At 40.6% G+C, this 22,267-nt stretch overlaps 1 protein-coding gene across 2 annotated transcripts in view; it reads left to right on the top strand.

Annotated features, from left to right (window-relative positions):
* Window positions 1–1,045: 1,045 nt before the first annotated feature.
* kiaa1549lb (KIAA1549-like b) overlaps window positions 1,046–22,267 on the top strand; it is a 40,298-nt gene continuing 19,076 nt past the window's right edge. Inside the window, exons 1-4 of one of the 2 annotated variants that reach the window (XM_037248431.1) lie at window positions 1,046–1,583; window positions 19,269–19,574; window positions 21,376–21,831; window positions 21,913–22,028. In XM_037248431.1, coding sequence (XP_037104326.1) covers window positions 1,358–1,583; window positions 19,269–19,574; window positions 21,376–21,831; window positions 21,913–22,028 — 1,104 coding nt within the window. In that variant the 5' untranslated portion in view covers window positions 1,046–1,357. The remainder of the gene's footprint in view (window positions 1,584–19,268; window positions 19,575–21,375; window positions 21,832–21,912; window positions 22,029–22,267) is intronic. The other variant, XM_037248432.1, reaches the window with a different exon arrangement.

A 22,267-nucleotide genomic window follows, 5' to 3' on the forward strand; every position in this document is an offset into this window, starting at 1 on the left:
CTTATCATTTGCAATTCTTATCTGGAAAGCAACTATGCTTTAAATAAAAGGACTTGGTTTCAGATCATGAAATGTGTGGTTACACCATTTTCTGATGTGACATGAAATATTTGGTCATTGACAACAGTAAAAGGTTAACCATTGACTGTGTAAAATGAGATTGGCTCTTCTCAATGCTGCCTGTTGCAACTTAGGTCAAAGGTCATGTAGGACTATTTTGTTGCCCTATTACAGTGCTATGGATCTTGGTAGTTTTAAATTTACGGCAGCAGCAAGATTAAATTGGGTGTGTAAATAGACTATATAGATTCACACATCTTCTGTATATATAGTGGAAATGAGTAATTGATGCCTTGAAAAACTACACTGTCCAGCAATTGCTATGATTTGGCGTCAAATAAGTACTTTTGTTTAAATGAATCGCCACAACTTATTGCAGCACCAAGTTTCCACCTGATAACACCAAAACAATACTCCATTAAAACAGGAAAATTTTAATTTAATGTTGAAAAAAATCAAATATGTATGGGTGGGTTAAGTATATATTTGTACATCTATCTATATGCCAGCATTGTGTAGTGAGTGACAGGCAGAACAATTGAGTAATCCTCCATATTTATTTTTGGACCAATTCAATGAAATTGCTTAATTTTGCTCACTTGATGATCTGATTTCTCATAGCACAGTGATTAAGAATTGGCCTAAAATGAACCTGACATTATTAAAGTGTACCCACTTATGCCTACCGCCGGTAGTCAGCTGGGATACGCTCCAGCACATCTGCAACCCTCGGGAGAATGAAGAAGTTCAGATAATGGATGAATGGAGCACACCTGATGACAGGTTTGGGCAAAATGCTGCAGTCAAACGAGCGTCCTGCTTGTTGCCTGGCGCTTTGCTGACCCCGTGTGGATAAAAACTGGCACAACGGCCAATATATGTTAATCAGAGAATTTAAAGACGCTGCTTAACCTTTTTTCTCCCCATAGTCTGCGCTTACTATTAATGTTTTAAAAATATTCAATCATCCAGCTAAATATGTTTGCAGTGGACATCAGGAGCTGCATCCACAATTCGAACCTTGTGGCAGTGTGTGCGCGCCATGCACCACACGCCGACGATGATGATGATGATGATGTTCATGATGATGATGATGGGTGGACCGAGCGGAGGTGGACCGGTAGGGCTCATTTCTTCATCTGTCTTCACCGCAGCGTCAAGCACCCCGAAGCCCTTGCACCTTGCACACCGCTCTCTCCTTCCTGCAACCCTGGCCACAAGACCGGATCGCAAGCCCGCAGAAGCCTGATCCAATGCATTATTTACGCGCAAAACTTCAGCAACTCATCTACCGGATATGGCTGCCGGTCTGAGGAAGCGTGCGCCAGGGACAACCCTGGCAGCGGACCCTGCTCCGGCGAGGGATGCCGGAGGAAGAGGAGGAGGATGCAGAAGAGGAGAAGAGGGAAGGCGTGCGAGAAGAAGGAGCAGGTGGCGGAGTGGAGCGCTAGGAATGCCTGCAAAGCGTGCGCTGTCTGCGGGGATGTTTTTACTCCTGCTCCGGTGCTCTTTGGCTGCAGAGGGTAAGACACGTGCACGCGCGCACACACACACCAAATATGCAGATGGATGCATCATCACCATGCGTCTCCTCCTATCTCCCTCCACTGTGAATGAGTGTTGTTTCACACGGCATTGTTGTGCACACTATTTGCTGCAGGCTGCAGGACCTAGTGGATGAACCAGGGCTCACCTGAGTAGCTGAAATACAACATGCTCCATGTCCATTGTTTCTAAAATGTGTCACTTCTTTAAGGATGCCTAATAATATCCAATATTGGAGAATCCTGTACATTTGATATTTTTTATTGTAGAACCGCATCATCATACTGAGCAGCTGGGAGTAGTCACTTGCATGTGTCTCCGACCAAAATATTAGAAACCATTCTGTGTAATGCAGTGCAGCAGCCAACAATATTTGTAGTTTATTATTGTGGTTGGTTGTAGATGAAAACTATGGAGAGCTGTTTCTAATATTTGGGTAGTGGCCATTATTTAGCAAAAGATAGGTCGTCTCTCAGTTTATATTAAGTCATCCATACAAAATTGATGACAAATTATAACTGAACAAATGAATCTGTTTTCTATACTGTGTGTCCTCATTGGGGTCACGAGTGAGCTGGTGTCTATCTTACCTGACTTTGGGCGAGAGGCGGTGTAGTCTGGATTGGTTGCCAATCAATCGCAGTGCACATAGAGTGATGTCTTTATTAATTCATTTCTTGGCCACATTCGTATCTCAGAAATAATCGTTTCACATTGGTATAAATGGAAATGTCATTAATCTGTTCCAAGAGTTACCCCGCTAGAAAAAAAAAGTGTGTTTTTTGATGAGAAAAAATGTAATGCTTGAATGCCGCACTGTACTTTTTAAAAATATGGAGTAATAGCATAATTAAACATAGTGTAAAGATTAAGTAGAGGTACTTTGTGATTTAACGTGGTCCAATCGATTTTTTTTGCTACTCCTTCAGGTGTGTCCACCTTCAAGAATAGTAATTATTTAATTTAATTATGTATTTATTATTTTTAATTATTTTACTGTAAGACACTCAGTGAGATTCTGTTATTTTTTGTAGAGGATAAATAATATATGCCCATGAATATTAGAAACTATTATTCTAACAGTAAACTTTAACAGGTAGTGGCATTAAACAGTTTGAGCCCCTCTTTTTTGATGAATTGTTCAATATTTGCCAAGCTGCAGCTTAGTGTGGAGTTGAATTGAGTTCACTGCGCTTGTATCTTAAGTTTGTGCTTACAAGTCAACAAACTAATATTATTGCAAGGCATCACTGGAATTATCCTTGCTAGCAAAAACACGACTGTACCATTTTTTGGTCATTCCTTGTTCTTGATCCATGGGATTTATTGGTGGTTAGATTGTCATGATGCATTAGTGCTGATATTGTCCTTCCACTGCAAAGAAACCACTGAGAATTGATGCTGCTCTTTTGTCTTACTCATTTACACAAATATTTATATATTTCCTCAGCCTATTTGTCTTTCCTGTCAACCTCTTAAAATTGCTTTTTAGTGTTTACATTTCCCTGACATTAACTATGATCTTTGTCAGTCAAAAGCTGAAGGGAGTTATTCTGGGAAGGCAAAGCAGTGCTGTCGCATGTGTTTCAGAGCATCTGGGTCAGCACTAATGACACACATAATGTTGCCAAGAGTAGGTTTATCTCTGGGATCAAGGTTGCCTGTAAAAACCATGCTTGCTCACTGATTAAATTGCATATTGTTTTCATTCTAATACGACTTTGACCCAACACGTTACACTTGACCCAACCCAAACAAGACGACTGCATACAAGTGAGTGCTGCAAGGGCACATGTTTAATACTCCTGGATGTGCTGAGTGTTGAGAAGGAGGCTGAGACCGGAGAAGTGGTGCCTCAGCAGCGATGACTACCATCACTACCACCACATCACAGCTGCACACACCATGCAATACTGTCACCCAGCATTAGAAAGACGTTCATTAGACAGCACTGTTTCTTGTGTTGACAGTAGCCAATACACCCCCCCCACACACACACACACATTTGCAAGATTTCTTTTCTCTATTTGGCATGAGGGATCTTGCCCAATTTTGTGGCATATTGATGCTGATGTTTTTTTTTTTTTTTATTAAAGTGAGTTGAGGAGCTTCATTTAGACAAAAGTGGTGTTCTGTTACCATCTTTTGGCAACTTGGTGCTATTAAACCATGTTGAAGTGAGTTTTAGAAGCTTCATTGTACAAATGTAGTATTTTGTCACCATCTAGTAGCATCTTGCAGCCATTAAACTATGTTAGATTGCATTGAGGAGTAGTGCTTTGCTGTAATTTTTTTTTTCCCCATGCCGGCTTTTACATTTCTGTTCTAAACCATAAATATAAATCTTACAATGCATTATGTGTCAGGACTTTGACTGACAGGTGATCAATCCGAGGTGAACCCTGCCTCTTACCCTAAAGTCAAGCCCAAAATCATCTTTACAGTAATATGCTGTATGTGCCCCCACTCAACATGGCATTCTTATTAATAGTGCCTTGTATTGAGTTAAGCAACAAAATTCATCCCTTTTTCTCCATCTCTGGGGCAGCCATCTTGCCCACTGCAATGTGATATTTTTTTCCAGCCAGGAAAAACAATCCCTCCTGCTTGGTGTGCTTGCCGCTGGGACAGCCACATAATTTTTGCACAACTTGGCCAAGTGGCACCACAGCAGCGAGTTCTGCGTGGTGGGCATTTACAGTGTTTACCAATAATCACAAAATCTCTTTGTGTGCGGTGGAACAATTACACACTCTCCTTCCACTTTGATAGTGCGGTCGGAAAAGCTGTTGAAAATCTTGCTGGAGCCTGGCTTTTTCCCTTCCTTGCTTTTCCCTCATTTACCAAAGTTGCACATTCAGAAAGAAAAGTCAATTGAAATCAATGACAGTGACAGACTGATTTCATTTAGCACACACATTAGTGGCCGCAAGCAGCACTGCTTCCTTATCAAGCCAAAAACGTGATAAGTGACTAGCCCTCGTCATGCTCTAAACAACATTGTGGTGTAATGAATTTGAAAAAGAAATTGACGAGTTGACTTCTAGTCTATACCTATTTCAAGTCTCTGTTATTTAGATTCACAGAAAAGTATATAGGGCCACAGTGAAAAGAAAAAAAATGAGAAAACCTTTGTGTAAGTGAAGTCATATTTCAACTGCCATCAAACAGAATCCTTACATCTCTAAAAACCAACACTTTTCAAGAAACAGCAGCCAAAAAAGACTATTTCTGTTAACATTAACACTGCATTAGATGTGTCAATAATTTGTCAAAATAACAATGTGTGTGTTTTAAATACACAAAGTGTAGTGCTCTTTGTTTTGTATTAGCCCCCAAGGACCACGAGTATCCAGTGTACCTGATCCAAAAATAGTTCACATTGTGATTTCTTATGTTGTGTAAGTGATCATTTGAAAATGTAAACACTTGCACATATACGTATATAGAAATATTAGTGAGGCTACATGAGTTTTGTGTTCACTTAAAAGAATCATGCATGTAATAATAATAATAATTCATTAAATTTGTATAGCGCTTTTCAAAAACCCAAAGACGCATGTGAGATGCCGTTACCTACCTGCAATGCCCGGTCCCTAATGACTGATTAACACTAAAAGTAGAGGTTGACTGAGAAACTGCGCATCACCTTCCTTTTTACTACTTTCCTTTTTTCTCGCTCTACCAGCATGAGGCCTTCTCAAGGTGCCACCGTGTTAAAATAAATTCCTGGAAGTCACAAACAACTGTGACTCAAAACAACTAAAACAAATTCCTGGAAGTCACTTACACAAACAACTGTGACTCACAAGGGTGAGCATGAGGCCGACCCTGCTCCTCTAATTTCATCTCGCTGTGGTGATTTAACGCACAGCGCTTAATTAACTTGGGTATAAGCTTGAGATGAATGTGCCAGGTCCAGATCAATGTTTGCTTCCGTAGATGCAACAAGAGCCTCATTGCTAAGTCAATATGTAAACGTGTTAAAAACAGCGACACGCTGTTCAAAACGTCAGCGTTTAGATTTAGCTCCAAATTGAAAACACTGGTGTCAACCAATTAAACATTTATTGGTGCTGGAAATGATCCCCGAGAGGTTTTTTGTCATATCCTAATGAAGTTTAAAAGGGCTAGCTCGTCTGCGTTAAAGGCTCGTATCGCTTCTAGAACTCACACGTGACGAAAAAGGCAAACATGCCTTCTAATTAGTACAGCGGACCATCTGCTCGGTATTATCCCGGGTATAGTTCAGTGCGATCAAGGGAATATTTGTTCTTGTGTGTTGTGAGCAATATCTTAAAATTCTTGCCAGCATTGCTCTGTGCATTTAAGTGCTCGTGCATGCGACTGACAGACAATATTTTTGTGAGGTGCTGCCTCACAAAATATTGTAGTTGCTCCACTGTAACCTACTTTACATTGAATGTAGCCTGCTCGCAACATTTTAATTAGAGGTTACAATGAATGGGACTTTGTTGTTCTCCAACCTGACCTGTTTTGGGCGATTCTCACAACTAACAAAGAATTATCACATTGTCATGTAAAAACTGAAAATGGGATTGTTTTGTGTCCTTTTGTTTTTTTTGGATGGGGTTACCGGGGTCAGCATCTGAGATGTTGGTGTTTAAGGTCACCATTCCGATGACAGAGATGATACTCCCTGACAGGCCATATTATTTCCACCCAAATATTTCATACTGTGGCTTTAAACTAAAAGGGAAAAGGAAATATTCATGATATTGCAATATTAATTTCAGTCTTGATTTATTCTGCGCTTCAAAGTTTCATGGGACTTTATGACATTAAAACCAACACGTACCCTCGAGAAGCCATGAGATGACCCCATGTGATGTCCTGACTCAGTCCCTAAATGTTGACTGAGGAGAACTTATTTGCAGTTTAAATAGCAATTTATTTTCCTGCTGTTTTTTTTTTAATTTAAAGTCCCATTATTCCTGGTTTGTAGAAATCGTGTGAAGGCAATGAGTGGAGAAACCCATTTGCTACATCAGTACCAGTGAAGCGTCACAAACTCTGAGAGCATTAAAGGGAGAATTCCATACTTGTTCAAGTGTTATTAATGGACGAGTAATCAAGCTTTCCGAAAAGTCGTGCGGCCTGCACATTCGAATACTTTTCAGTATGTCTCGTATTTGGAGGTAATTTGCACATCTTTGAGAAACTTCATTACAAGATTTGCCATGTGTTTGACTTGTGACCAGTCCAGTGTGTACCCTGCTGACATACTTGCATAACTATTCTTTGTTGACTGGCTGATTAACAAGTTGAATGAAATATTCCCATACGCACACAACTACGGGCTATAATGTACTGCGTATGCAGATTTCTTGCTTTCCATATTTTAGCTTTTTGTTTTCTATCATTAGGTTACTTTTGTAGATGTTTGTATGCAAACAACATGCTTCCTCAGTGGAGGTGATTTTGGCTTTGTTTCCCACAGGTACAATCAAATGGAAAATATTTCAACCTACCCTCAGCTCTACACATGTGCATTCTTGTAGCATGTAGCACTAGTTTGATTCATGCCTTTGCTTTAGTGCTCTGTGGTCGCCACGTCGGTGTTCAAATGACCCGTCTGGCTCCCAGAGGACCAGTTCATCCTGGGCTTATCCTAATGGGCTCCTGCCCCACCTCTGGAGACTTGCCTCTTTTCACATTGACAAACAAATCAATTCTGCATGCTGCAGTGTAGCATATAACACACTTTGCTTCCCCTCATCCATGCTGTTACATCATTTCATTGTGTGGGTGTGATATCTGTCTGAGATCACCACTCCCATGACTTTGTGCAGGGAGGGGACATTATGGTCTCCTCCCTGGAAACGTTGGATTTATAGGTATTCATTTACCACTGCAGTTTTTGTCTGGAATACGCTCTTGTTTTGTGAGTGAGTGAGTGAGTGAGTGAGTGAGTGAGTGAGTGAGTGTGTGAGTGTGTGTGTGAGTGAGTGAGTGAGTGAGTGAGTGAGTGAGTGAGTGTGTGTGCTTGTGTGTGCTTGTGTGTGCTTGTGTGTGTGTTTTGAATAATATGACATATAAAGCCTGATTTGGGAAAGGTTTGCATGTGCATTCTGATGCACTTGCTTATTACTACAGATTATTTTTGCATCAAAATGCTTTTAGCATTTATGAGTAGGGCACTGGAAGTGAAGTGAAGCGGAGCATTAGAGGGTGATACTTTTTAATGTTACCAGCCTTTGTCTCAGGGATGATATTGCAAGTCAGTCCCTTATTTCTTTGCGATATAAAGAGACATTGATGTCACCCAATAGAGTGTGGAGTGGACATAGAGGTGCTCATGTTCATATTAGACCAGTGAGAGAATAAAATAAAAATAAAAACGGTGGTGGTTAACTACCATGTGCACCCCCGTATACGGAAAAATACTCCATTAGTTAAGGTAGTTTGGTAGGTGTTTGTATAATTAGTGCACATGTCCCCATATTGAGTTCCAGATTATTTATTTTTTTAAATAAAATGATACAAAATAATTATTGGAACTTATTTAACAATGACCAGCCAGCCCCAACATCACCACCAATTCTCTAATGTGCCAGTCGGAATAGAAGTCCAATTACTTTATAGTTTTTAAAAAATTGTATTTATTTTTATTTTATTTTATTTTTTATACCTGCTGTATTTGGCTCTCTCCTACATTGTTATATGAAGTAATCTGTCATGCCATGTCAGTTTGGGTAGCAAATAAACTCACCTAAAAGGAAAGTCTATTCTCAAAAGATTTGTTTTTATTATTCAAATGGCATCTGTGATTAGCATCTGATACCTTCATCCGTCAAACGTTGCCATACTGGCCTGTAATGATCTGGCCTAGTTATTATTCAGAAAGAAACCTACCATATGGGCCACTCCTGTGAGGACACCGCTTTAGAGTATCTGTCTGCCTTTGGGCTTTAAAATAAACCTGCTGCACTGCTATTGCTCGCTTGAGCTCTTATACATCAAATGGTACCCTTTTCTAACATTTTAATATTGACATTTTGTCTTTTGTTCATTAAAGATCGAGTTTGGTTTTCATTAGTAGTGTCTGAGAAGCTGCATCACATAAGGGATTAGTGGGCGCGCGTCCCACAGTAAGTATATTCATGCCGGACTTGATTCTAGACGATAATATATGTTGAGCAGTATAGCACAGTGGCATCTCTTTTAGTGATATTTATGGTATGTAAGGGTGAGGCAGGCAAAAGAAGATTTGATGGTGGTGTGTGTAAACGTGCTAGATTTAGATGTGCCAGGCTTGCATTGGGCATGAAAATAGAGTCCAATGTGTCATCTATTGATTTTGCAGTTTATGTCACCTTTTAATATCCGCTGTGTAGATGTTAACAATGTTATTGGTGAAAAATGGCAGTTCTCACATCTGATATTGATCCATCTATCCATTTTCTAACACTTATCCTGGTTTACAGTACTGCCTGACTTTGTGCAAGAGGCAAGGTACACTGGTCACTGCGTGGTCACCTAAAGACAACCACTTACACTCAAATTCAAATCTAAAATAGGCTATTTAGAGTCTTTAAATAACTTGTTCTCACAAGTACAGATAAATTGAAAGTCACAACCTTGGAGTGTGAAGCAGACTTGCTAACTGCATGCTTCTTCATGCTGCCTGCATCTGCTGTTGATCTAAAACAAAACTAGCGCTTTGTTTGAAATTTCCATGTAATTATCATAAATAGTATGCACACCGCAGGGAACTCTTTGTTCTCTAAATTAGTGTTCCGTTTCATAGTAACTATATTGACTCATTTGATTGATTACTGCACAGTAAGAGTAGGAAAAAAAAATATATTTCATATTCTCACTTGTTATAGTCTCAAATTACATAACTTCCCAGATATTGATACAGTGCCACTGTTCAGCATATTTCTGGGGTCAAGGTTGCAGCAGTGTGCTGTGAACCAGCCTATCATGCAATGTCATCGTGAAATGAGCATGGAGATTTCATCTCCCCCATTTTTTACCTAATTAAAAACACGGCAGTGGGGTGACCACTGGCGCCACAAAACCAGCTGTAGAAACGTGTGGTCTGCCTCAGAGTCGCAGAGGCTTCCCTTACAGAGCTGATCCATCATTCTGTTAGCGGGGGCCGAGAGAGATTTCATTTTACAGCAGCTGTGAGGCATCACTGTTGAACACGTGATCGTTGTGATGTGACACACAAGTGGGCATGCTCTGACGCTGCCAATTTAGTGTGTTATTACAAGTCAATCTCATTTCAATTTACAGCATGATATATGTATGTCTTTTTTTTATGCCCAAATCCTTCTGAATGTCCTGCTGCAAGCTTGTATTTGATTGTGCCTTGCCGCTTTCAGAGACCTCCGACTACCGAGCATTTACGCTTTATTCCAATGCTCAAGGTCTCGGTCAGCTTTAACTGAAAGCTTAGCAGGCTTTCCTCACCTTATTATCCCCCATTGTCCGCTTTCCTTCAACCTTCCTTGGCCTTGCCCAACCTCTACTACTCCCTTTTGGAAATGGACTCATCTGAATTAGTAGCATGACTTAGTAGAAAGTAGTGTCCATATTGATTTAGTTATAAACCTTTAAACAACGTCTATTTATGCACAAGCAGGAGCAACACTTGCAGACAGCATAAAAAACACTCACAGGCATTTATTCTTTATCTGCGAGAAATGACAAGTATGACAAGTAAATAGTGGCAAAAGCTCTGCTTCAATGATTTTTTTTTCTGGGGGGGCCGTAACAGGTGAATGGCATGTTTATTAATTTCAAAATGGAAAAATGATTTAGTCACAAAGCCAATTAAACTCGTAAGTCAAGGCACCAGTGTATGTACTGCTGCCAAAGGACTGGCAAAGCTCTGACTTCTTCTGAAGTGTCTCTTCGGGCCCAATTAAAGAGTCAGAGGAAGGGACATGTGAGCGCTCTCACGCAGTCATACCGGAACATTCTCAAGTCGTCGGCTTGCCTTTGCGCTCATTCTGTCGCATCACATGACTAAACCTCGAGATCACCTGCACACATCACCCAGTGAGGAGACTGTAGTCTCGTCTTTTTACGCAAACAATGTTGTGGCCAGCGAAAATGTCCAGTGCTTATATTGTGTTTCTCTGAAGTCATCACAGCACTTGACCATCAAGGCAGCCACATTTTATGCAAAGCACTTAATGTACATTGAGCATGTGGAATCAGTACTTAAAACACTAATAAGCTAACTTAATGTGTGTTGGCTAGGGTTGTATTCCACTTCCTTCAATTTCCTTGTGATTGCTTTTTATATGTAAATCTTGTAAACAAATAGCTTATAGAAGACAGTCTGGAAATTCTGGTGCGGTCCCTGTTGCCAAAGTTTTGTGCTGCTTTGGAGTCATATTTATTACTTAAGTAATAACCAAATTTCGTTGACTTCTGTATTGTAGTGATTGTCATCGAGTAGTCCGCGACCCTCTAGTATTGCAGGTGGTCAACGAAATTGGAAATGTAAAATATTTGTAAAAAGTTCTTAAAAAGAAAATCGATTCATTATTTGGACTTGATTTATTTTCTTGCTAATTATATCAATTGTAGTAGAGATTCCCAAAATACACATACAGATGCAAATGAATAGCCTGTATCGGTCTATATTCTTTCAAACTAAAATAATATTCCGCCAAAGCAGTGGTCGCCGAGTTGCTTCTTGGTTCTAATGATGGTCCCTTGGACAAAACTAATTGAAAACTCCTGCTGTATTGCATTGAATTCAATAATATTGTTGCATCAGGAGCGTTTTACTGCAGATGCCCCACTGCACCAAGACCTGTTATCCCAAGAATCGTATATTCTTGTGAGACGATGTTGTCCCTCTATAAGTGAATTAACCACTTCATGAAAATGTCCCCATCAAAAGTGTTAAACCTGCCATCTTAAGTAGAGGAAATGCATAAGTCAGAAAGCGACAGTCATGCTCACCTTGTATGTAATCTCATCAGCTGGCGCCCTCCCTTGACCCTCAGCTGCCATTTCACATCCACCATGTCAAGTGGAGGCCGCAATCCCGAGATCCGTCAGAGTCACAGCATGCAGTCATCTGCTCATCCTGTCTCCTCTCGCGCATCATGCTCGTAGCAGACGACCATGAGTTTTAATCCAGTCACGTCTTCGTCTCTGCACGCACACGCGCCACACAGAGCCGCACTGTGACAAGATGTTATTTGAAGTGGCACATTGTACTTGTATTTTTTCTCTCTAATTTGATGAATTACATTTCCACCAGCAGCCCAAAAAATGAGCTAAAATGGGCAGCTATTGTTATTTTTTTTTTTGTAATTACTCTCATTATAAATCCCTCAAAGGGAAAGGAAATTCAACTCACTCTACTGCTTTTGTCTCGGATACATTCACTCAGGCCAAGAAGTGTTTTGGACAGTGACATTGTCATTTTGAATGTGCCTTTATAGACCACCACAATGGAGGAGAGAATCTAATGTGGGAAATAGTGTAGACATTCAACTTCAACTCCAATAATTTATAAATGATAATTATTTGATGTAGATTGTATCCATTTCAAATGTTTGAAATTTTAGACTGAGACTGTCCTATTCGTGAATATAACCATAATTGTGCTGTTTAAATTCAAAATATAATACAAAAGTTTATTTCTACGACTTCTAATAGTGACAGCAAACTTATTTTTGCTGCTTTTAGGGTTCTTCCTTGTTTCATGGCATTCATTTCTAATGATGAGTGGATCCTGAGTAATATGCACCCATTTTTAAACCTTAACCAGCCCATTTGAATTCCAAGGACTGCCATGCCAGTTGCATATCCAGAATGCAGATGAGCAACCATTTCAGTGTATTTGACAGGTTGTCTCTCTCCCAAGATGGATTATTATTAAATTGAATTCAAAAAGGGTTCATAATAAGAAAAAAAAAACTACATCACAACACCCGACATTACAAATTTGTAGAGATTGAATCATGCGTTATATCCTCGTATTTATCATCAATAATAGTCCGCTTGGACAGTTTTTATATTTACAAGGGAAAATAACTTTCACAGCAGTAGTTTAGATTTTAATGATTTACCCTCTACCCTTCTTCTCTAAAGAGAAATCAAACTCTTAGAAAGGCACGTTGCCTCCAATTCACAAGTAAGGTTCGTGAGCTTACAAAGGACTTGTGGGAAAAAAAAATACTTTCTTGGAATGGTTTACCTTGTGCACCTTCTGCACCATTTAGAGAAATTGCATCTTTCTGGATGTGCACATTGAGGCCAAGAAATCAGTAGCTTCGGGCATCTATTTATTTTATTTTTTTTTCACTCTCAAAGCGTTTAGGCCAGCAGATATACAACCTTTCATGTAAAAATTCAGTAAGAATGTGTCCCCAACTACCTTTTAAAACGAACCTGAGTAATTGCTTTCTCTTGCCTGTGGTTGAAACCAAAAATATAGCTCTGTATGCTTGACGTGGTGTTGGACTTGATTCTTACATTGTATCAAAACATTTTGGGCCCATTCAATGCTTTACAACCACAGGCCTGCTTGACCTTGAGAACCCTGACCTCAACCCCATCAAACACCTATTGGATGACCTCCAACTGACATTGTGATTCAAGCTGTCTCTTCGGCCCATGGTGGCCTCCAAGTTTATCACCTTGTGACTCAGCCCCGCATGAGTGTGGGTGTCGTTAAGACAGCAATGATAACCTTGCAGCCTGGAGCCTAGTGACAGTGTGTCACACAATAATTCCTGACAACAGTAGCCCAACGTGCACAAGCCTGGTTAAAGTGGCGTATTTCGACAAAGAGCTTCAGTGGACAAACTTTAATCAATACAAAGGTTTTTAAGCACCACCCCTTATGTGGTTGGTTCCACCCTCTGCACAGCCCCGACCTTAATCGAATGGCAACGGTCATAGAAAAAGATGAACGTATTGAAAGAGAAGATAAACATCCCGTTTATCGAGCACATGTCGACATCTCTGCATGACTGCAGTAGTTAAGTGTTTCCCGGGCTGAGCTCCAGACAGCTGATGCACGTCGCTGAAGAAAATAGAAAGCACAATGCAGTCATTGTGTCACCTCAGCAGTGACCATCATTGTGCACACACACGTCGCAGGATGTCAGAAGCTCACAAACGTCCTATCGACTTATAGTCACAGTTTGAAGAAGACAAGAACAACAGCTTGGTTGCATTAGCATCCAGTGTGTGTTTGCCATGTGTGTGTGTCTTCCATGAAAAGAGTCCAAACCTGGGGGATGCCTCTGGCACCTCATCACAAGCAGAAGATTCTAGTTCTGAAATGTATTTCTCCGCTTGCAGGGTTCTCTGCGCCTCTCTTTGGAAATGTACTCTCTTGTTTACAATTTTCTGCACTCAAGAGCACAAAAACAGCTGAGAGCAAAAGGAGCAGGAGAGTAGAATGGAGCACGCAGCGACATTTTGGATTGCTGGTTACTCAAACATACTGCCAACTGCTCAAGGGATGAATATAAAGCATTTGTGTGGACTTCTGATAGAAACTTTTAAATAAAAAAAAAATAAAAAAACAACTTAAGGGGTGCAAAAAGAAAATATTTTCAAACAGCTTTTTTATTATTAAAAAGCTGTTTTTGTTTGGTACTGGGCATAAGTGGCGCTTGACAAGAATTGCTGAACTCTTGTGTGATGTGTTTTGATCTGTCCACTCAAATTCTAAAGTTTACAACTTGTTCTTTAACCCAGTGGTCCCCAACCACCGAACCGCAGACCGGTCCGTGGGTCACTTGGTACCGGGCCGCCAAGCCGCACAGGAATTTTGACGTTTGACAAGCGTTAGTACCTTCATGCTGAGCACATAGTTAAATACACATTCTTGACACGTACAAAAAATGCATGAAGTTATTAGGTACACCTGAAAATGGCGATGTACTTAATGGAGTGTCCGAGTGACGTCACAGATCAAACAGCTAATCAGGAGGTGGGGGTGAGGGCGGGTGTGGCACTTTTCACTTTCACTTAAGCTTTTTCCCCTAATGAAGTGGCCTGTGATTAGGTACACCTCATGGACACTACAATAGGTACACTACACGAGGTAAAAATAAAAAAGAATAAATAAATAAGAAAGTGTAACGAACGATTCGGTGAACGATTCTTTTGAACAAATATTTTGAGTGAACTTATTCTAAAGATTCAGTTCACCTGAGAACTGGAATGCACATCACTAGTACAAAACAGTGCAGACGGCCAAGGGCTGCCAGGTCGAAATAGCCGACTGGTTAGTGACATGGGCTCTTGCTTGGTAAGAACTTGGTTCGATCCCAGGTCTGAGAATGTATGTTAATCTGCTTCTATTGTGCAATTAACCCTTTAGTTATTTATTCTTTTTTTTTTACCCCATGGTCAAAGCTTAAATGAAAATGAAAAGTGCCACACCCGCCCTCACCCCCACCTTCTGATTGGCTGTTTGATCTGTGACGTCACTTCGACACTCCATTAGGTACACCGCCATTTTCAAGTGTACCTAATAACAGGCCACTTTATTAGGGAAATATCATGAACAAATAAGAAAATGTAACGAACGATTTGGTGAACGATTCTTTTGAACAAATATTTTGAGTGAACTGATTCTAAAGATTCAGTTCACGAGAACTGGTATGCACATCACTAGTACAAAACAGTGCAGACGACCGTAGGCTGCCAGGTCGAAATGGCCGACTGGTTAGTGATGAGGGCTCTTGCTCGGTAAGAACTTGGTTCGATCCCAGCTGTGAGAATAGATTGTATGTGCTTTTATTGTGCAATTAACCCTATATTTATTTATCATTTATTTCTTTTTGTTTTACCCCATGATCAAAGCGTAAATGACCTTTGACCATGATATTTCCCTAATAAAGTGGCCTATCAGGTACACTTGAAAATGGCGGTGTACCTAATGGAGTGTCCGTGTGATTCTCTCGTTAAGTGCACCTGCGTGAAAAGTTTTAGCTCCTGCAGAACGTGAAAGTGACCAAAAACTTTTCACGCAGGTGCGCTTAACGAGGGTCACTTGGAAAACATGTTGGAACGCGGCCCCAAGGACTAAAGCTTGACACCTGTGACCTTTGACCATGATATTTCCCTAATAAAGTGGCCTGTTATTAGGTACACTTGAAAATGGCGGTGTACCTAATGGAGTGTCCGTGTGACTCCCTCGTTAAGTGCACCTGCGTGAAAAGTTTTAGCTCATGCAGAACGTGAAAGTGACCAAAAACTTTTCACGCAGGTGCACTTAACGAGGGAATCACTCGGACACTCCATTAGGTACACCGCCATTTTAGACTAGAGCTTGACACCTGAGACCTTTGACCATGATATTTCCCTAATAAAGTGGCCTGTTATTAGGTACACTTGAAAATGGCGGTGTACCTAATGGAGTGTCCGTGTGATTCCCTCGTTAAGTGCACCTGCGTGAAAAGTTTTAGCTCCTGCAGAACGTGAAAGTGACCAAAACTTTTCACGCAGGTGCACTTAACGAGGGAATCACTCGGACACTCCATTAGGTACACCGCCATTTTAGACTAGAGCTTGACACCTGTGACCTTTGACCATGATATTTCCCTAATAAAGTGGCCTGTTATTAGGTACACTTGAAAATGGCGGTGTACCTAATGGAGTGTCGAAGTGACGTCACAGATCAAACAGCCAATCAGAAGGTGGGGGTGAGGGCGGGTGTGGCACTTTTCGTTTTCATTTAAGCTTTGACCATGGGGTAAAAAAAAAAGAATAAATAACTAAAGGGTTAATTGCACAATAAAAGCAGATTAACGTACATTCTCAGACCTGGGATCGAACCATGTTCTTACCAAGCAAGAGCCCATGTCACTAACCAGTCGGCTATTTCGACCTGGCAGCCCTTGGCCGTCTGCACTCTTTTGTACTAGTGATGGGCATTCCAGTTCTCAGGTGAACTGAATCTTTAGAATAAGTTCACTCAAAATATTTGTTCAAAAGAATTGTGTACCGAATCGTTCGTTACACTTTCTTATTTATTTATTCTTTTTTATTTTTACCTCGTGTAGTGTACCTATTGTAGTGTCCATGAGGTATACCTAATCACAGGCCACTTCATTAGGGAAAAAGCTTAAGTGAAAAGTGCCACACCCGCCCTCAACCCCACCTCCTGATTGGCTGTTTGATCTGTGACGTCACTCGGACACTCCATTATGTACACCGCCATTTTCAGGTGTACCTAATAACTTTGTGCATTTTTTGTACGTGTCAAGAATGTGTATTTGACTACTTGCTCTTTATTTTGGGGGACACCAACACATATTACACAACGTAAAACACATATACATATTGTCATATAAAGCAGTTAACCAAATGTCAGATTTTTGTTTTCATGCCCAAAAAAATAAAAACAAGGAATAAAACACCAGACAAGTTTTAACAGGTTTTAATGTTTATTAAAATAATAATAATAATAATAAAAGTAAATTTCAAACCAGCAATCTAATGTGAAATTGCAGTAGATATATTGGATAACAATATTTAGGCGTATGTATGCATACACTTTATTTATAAACTACTATAAGTGTTATAAAATCAAGATTACCCAAAGAGAAGCATAATCTCCACGTTGTTGCATAACGGCGCATCCCTTCATGCAATAAAGTTAGCCGTTAGCTTGGAGAAAACGCGCATAAAAGAAGTGGTGTTTCAGTGAGTGGTTCTTTCTTTCTTTGGCAAATCGTAAATCTACATTCTGGCTTACATAGTTCACGCCAGGAGACGCAACACGTTCACTGACTGATCCGTTGATGCACGGGAAGGCAGTTCACCCATTAACTCGTTCGCGAACGGGAAAGTCAGGATTCGTTCCCTCACTGATCCGTTCTTGCGATGAACTGGAAATGCAAATCACTCACTCGCTGACTCGTTCACTCACAGATCCGTTCAGTTGGTAAACGGGAAATGCAATTCACGACTCGTTCATGAACGGGAAGTTACGTCATTTTCTTCTTCGTTTTGTTTTACGGCGAGGTGGCACCAGCTCCAATGCGCATTACTGACAACTACTGGTTGAAGTCATATGAACGGAAAAAGTTCTTTTGAACGAATTGTTCACTCACGAGCCACTACTTGTGAGCTGCTCCATTAAACCATATACGTACGTTCCATGCAAGACAAGCGAGGGTTCCATAGTGTAGTGGTATGTGCTCTGGACTTTCACCCCAATGACCCAAGTTCAAATTCCGGTGGAATCAAAGACTTTTTATCATAGGGTTAGTTAGTAATTAAAGACAAAGATAATAAATAATTACTAATAAATAAATAAATAATAAAAAATGTATGTCGTTTATACTTGTTTTTATGCCAGTCGTATCATTTGATTTCATTGTATTTATATATTTATTATAAATGTATTCTTTATTTATATGAATGTATTATTTATTTATATAAAGGCCGGTCCGCGAAAATATTTCTGACACGTAACTGGTCCGTGGTGCAAAAAAGGTTGGGGACCATTGCTTTAACCCACAGTGGTAACACATTTATAAAACTTCCAGTAAATTGGATGATCACTTTTTTGCTTTTCTTAGAAAAATTACCTGCAGACTTTCTTGTTCATTTCCGTTGTTAACGACTTCACCTTCAATCCCTCAGCTGTTTGTTTAACTACACTTACTTTCCCGACGTTGTCAGCTCCACTTTTTCATTTCCCTCCTGCGAGCCAAAACTCCATTTATCTGATCACCTCGCCCTCTCTGGCTTGTTGATGAAAAATCCTCCCATATGCGCCATTCCATCTTAGCAGGTGGCTAACCGGCGGTAGCCAACACCTCAGCGAGGATTGGCATGTAAATCTGTGTTAGCAGAGCAAGACGCGTGCTGGAACGTCTATTTTCTACATAACCTTATGGCAGCATTGAAGCAGCTCACCCATTTTTTGGTACCGAAGAGCTTCATACTAATCCATGTATTTGATTTCTACCCTTTAATAACAGAACAATACAGCGATAATGCTGTCATTTAAATGTACACTGTGAGTCAGCGAATTGTCACTTTATCAATCTTATTACAATTCTTACGTAAAGAAAATCAGTACATAGAAACCTCATGTCTTTCGAAACGGTGTGCAAGTCATTTTATAGTTACATGAACCCAAATGACTGTACTCGACAACTCTCCGCATATTTCACTTAATATTCAAAGTTCCCCTTGAAATCCCATAATGTGCTGTGAAGGAGAGCTATCTGGATGTACTTCAACATGCTGAGGGGATGGAAGATAGTCACAGGAAACCAACTGATGGATGATTGGATGTGAAAAAGAGCTGAGAATGGGAACAGCACTTGAATAGTTATGAAGCCAAACTGGCCATTTGTCTCCTGTGGCTTTCTGAAGACTACTGTAATGCTAACGGCATTTCTTTCAGTGTTTGCAAACAAGCAGACCGTACTAAAAAATAGTCCATCATAGTCAGATTTGATTTTCGGTCAAATAGTTCACCGTGTCTGCAGATATTTTTTTAGATTTTTTGCCAAAGCGTTGAAGGCTTGTAATTTACCAACTTACCAACCGACTGATGACATTTCACAAGATCACAATGACGTAAGAATGGACAAGAACACCAATTTAGAAACACCTATTGAAACGACGGTCTATACCTGGAATATTCACCTAGAATTGCCTTTGTATTCCACTAACAGAAAAGAACAGCTATGATGCCTCTGGCTCCTCGTCTTTACCGAGCGACCCCGCAGTCCCAGCTGCTCCTGCTCACCCATCGGCCCCCCATTCAGAGGCTGGCTCCAAATCTGAGGGGCAAGGCCTATTGGGCCTTCCTGCCTTTTCGTCTGTCTTAACTGTCATGGCGGAAACTGTCAAACACCCAGAGAGCCTTGGTCACAGAACCTCCCCGACACTCTCCACTGATATCAACATCACCCAATGGCCTTCACACGGTTCCAGCCAAGACTCAGAGGCGCCGTCTTCATCATCCCCAGGTCGTTCATGTAAGACTGTTTACCTACGATATAACTTTTTGCTTTTTCCATGTTGATGAAGTATGTCCGTTTTGAATGGTAGTACACACTTCATCATCGCTGTCTCATACGGTCTTTGTTGTCTCCACCTGCCTCACAGTGTATTTCTCCTCTCAAGGTCATAGAAGAGTTCCAAGCTCTGAGTTAAACAGTAACAGCCATCCATTTTCTATACCAGTTGTCCTCATTAGTGCTGCGGCTGAGCTGTAGCCTATTCCAGCTGACTAAAGCAGGTTACATCCTTGACGGGTCATTAGCAAATGACACATATTGACAAACAACTATTCAGCCGTGTTCAATCAACATTCTGGAACTATAGAAGGAAGCCCGAGAAAACTTTTACAAGCACAGGGAGAACATGCAAACGTCACACAGAACTGTTGAAATTCAAATCTTGAACTTAAACAGAAATACGAGGCAAAAGTGCAAACCACTCGGTCACCTTGCTGCCCTACCGTGACATTCCCAAAGTTATTGGCTCTTACTTGCAATGTGTATTCCAATTGGCTGCCCTATGATGCCGTTAATCCACCAATTTATATTCAGGTACCACAAATCACAACTGCACTGCACTGTCTCTTTACCCCGGCAATAAAAGGGGTAATAAATTATAAATACGGCTAATTGATTCATCGCTTGGTGATGTCTAAGTAGTAAATGGAGACACATCATTCACTGTATGGACAGTGTTAAATTAAAAGAAGTGATTGTTGTGGATACAAACATGTTAAGATACAATTCGCAAGTTGCCTTAACCATTAAAAACTGCGCAGTGGTCTGATCCCTTTGGTGTCCTAAGAGACATCCAAATGTGATTTTGACAAATTTGGACTTAAGTCCCTAGCATCATTTTATTTGATGGCAATTTGGGTGAAATATTAGGACGGCTGCTCAAATCTATGTTATCTAAAGCTTACCTGATATCTCACTTTGAGTCTCTGAAACACGAATCCACCAAGACTTGAATATAATGTCAGATTAATTCCACAGGCTGAGTAATAAAGTCATTAATGTGAAGGGAGTAGAAGCCAGGAGGAAGACAAATGTATAGTAGTCTTTTTCTCAAAAATGATAGACTTAGGTCTTTGAAGCTGAGCTACACAAGTCACTGTATTGAATCATGAAGGAAGGAACCCAATTTTCTGTCGAGTAATCAATGGACCACTATGATGGGCACTCCAACGAAGAGTTATGGAAAAGTAGCACAAACCGAACCTAATGTGCTTGTTCTTCAGATAAGTCCAAAACCCCTAATAGCGCTGGCACGGCCAATGATGGGCAGCATACTGAAGCACTGAGCTATTAAGAGCTATTTTCAGCTTTGGCACAAAAGTAATGGCAGCACATGGGAAGTGGAGCACCACAAGAGGTGAACCATTTTTTTTAAAGAAAAGCCTTTGGATGAAAAAACACAACTTCTGGTGTGTATTTGTCGTGTTCAAATTTAGCAGCAGATGGAACATCATGAGAACATCTAACTTTGGACGGTCGACAATTATGCACGTGCATTTGTAAAATTGTATTATTCTCAGAGGAGTCAGCAGTGATTCTTTTCATCAATTGTGGATTGTCCCTGCATGAGAATGAGCTCATCTTGAGAGAACTGAGAAGTTTTTTATGTATCCATGTGTAGAAAGTAATCAACAAAAGCTAAATTGCAGTAATTAGATTTAGATTAACAAATATAGTAATTTCATCATCATTACTCTGACATCATCCACAGCACATCCCAAACGGATAATCCCTCATATAAATGTTTTTCTTCTTACAGTGGCGGAGAGGGACAAGTTAACCGCTGGGACATCTCGAGTGTCTGCGCCTTCTAATTCTACCGGAACGAGTCCTCCTGGGCTTACTGAGAGGACATCTCAGGTATCACCTCTGACTGCTCAACAGGACACCACCACAACATCCGTGCAGTTCAGCACCACAAGCCTGGCTGCAAGCGCCACTGCAACAATGCCCCACAGTTCAACACCTTGGCAAAGAGTTACCACCACCATACAGTCAACCCCTAAAACCTCAGTGCTTCCTATGACCATCTCCTGGAAAACAACAAGCACCACAACCATCAGGGCACCATTCACCAGGAGAATATTCATCCCGCCCATCCTGAGGACGAGCCCCCCGAGAGAAGGCGCTACTGTCTTCATCTCCCCTTTTACCACCACCACTGAAGCTCCGCCTCAGCAGTGCAATATTACGGAAAGAATGTGGGTGAAAACAGGTAAATATGATCCTTGTTGATTTGTGTGTTACAGTTCACGTCTTAGTTTGTTTTATTCATCTCTACATTCCTGTGTCATAGTTGTGTCAATCTATGTAAGGAGGAACAGACTGGACAGCATCCAAAGGCAGAATCTGCGCCGGGGACTCAGTCAAGGCCTCCGGAAAGCTCTGAATGATAGCTCAGCCCAAGCACAGGTCAGATTATTACTTACTGCTATAAATGTGGTCAGTGTGTGGAGTAAAATAAAAAATAAAAGTATACATGTTAGTGGTAACTCTGTTAATGGAGGGCACAATGTTAGCTGTCATTCTTAGATTATTATTTGCAATGCATTGCATTGTTATCATAGATTAACAGAACAGAATAATTTGGTATCCCAGTCCTGATTAGAGTGAGGTACTGTGAACTCTAAAACTGTTCCTATTGAGGAAAA

The sequence above is a fragment of the Syngnathus acus genome, chromosome 3, assembly GCF_901709675.1.
Source record: "Syngnathus acus chromosome 3, fSynAcu1.2, whole genome shotgun sequence".
Taxonomy (NCBI): Eukaryota; Metazoa; Chordata; class Actinopteri; order Syngnathiformes; family Syngnathidae; genus Syngnathus; species Syngnathus acus.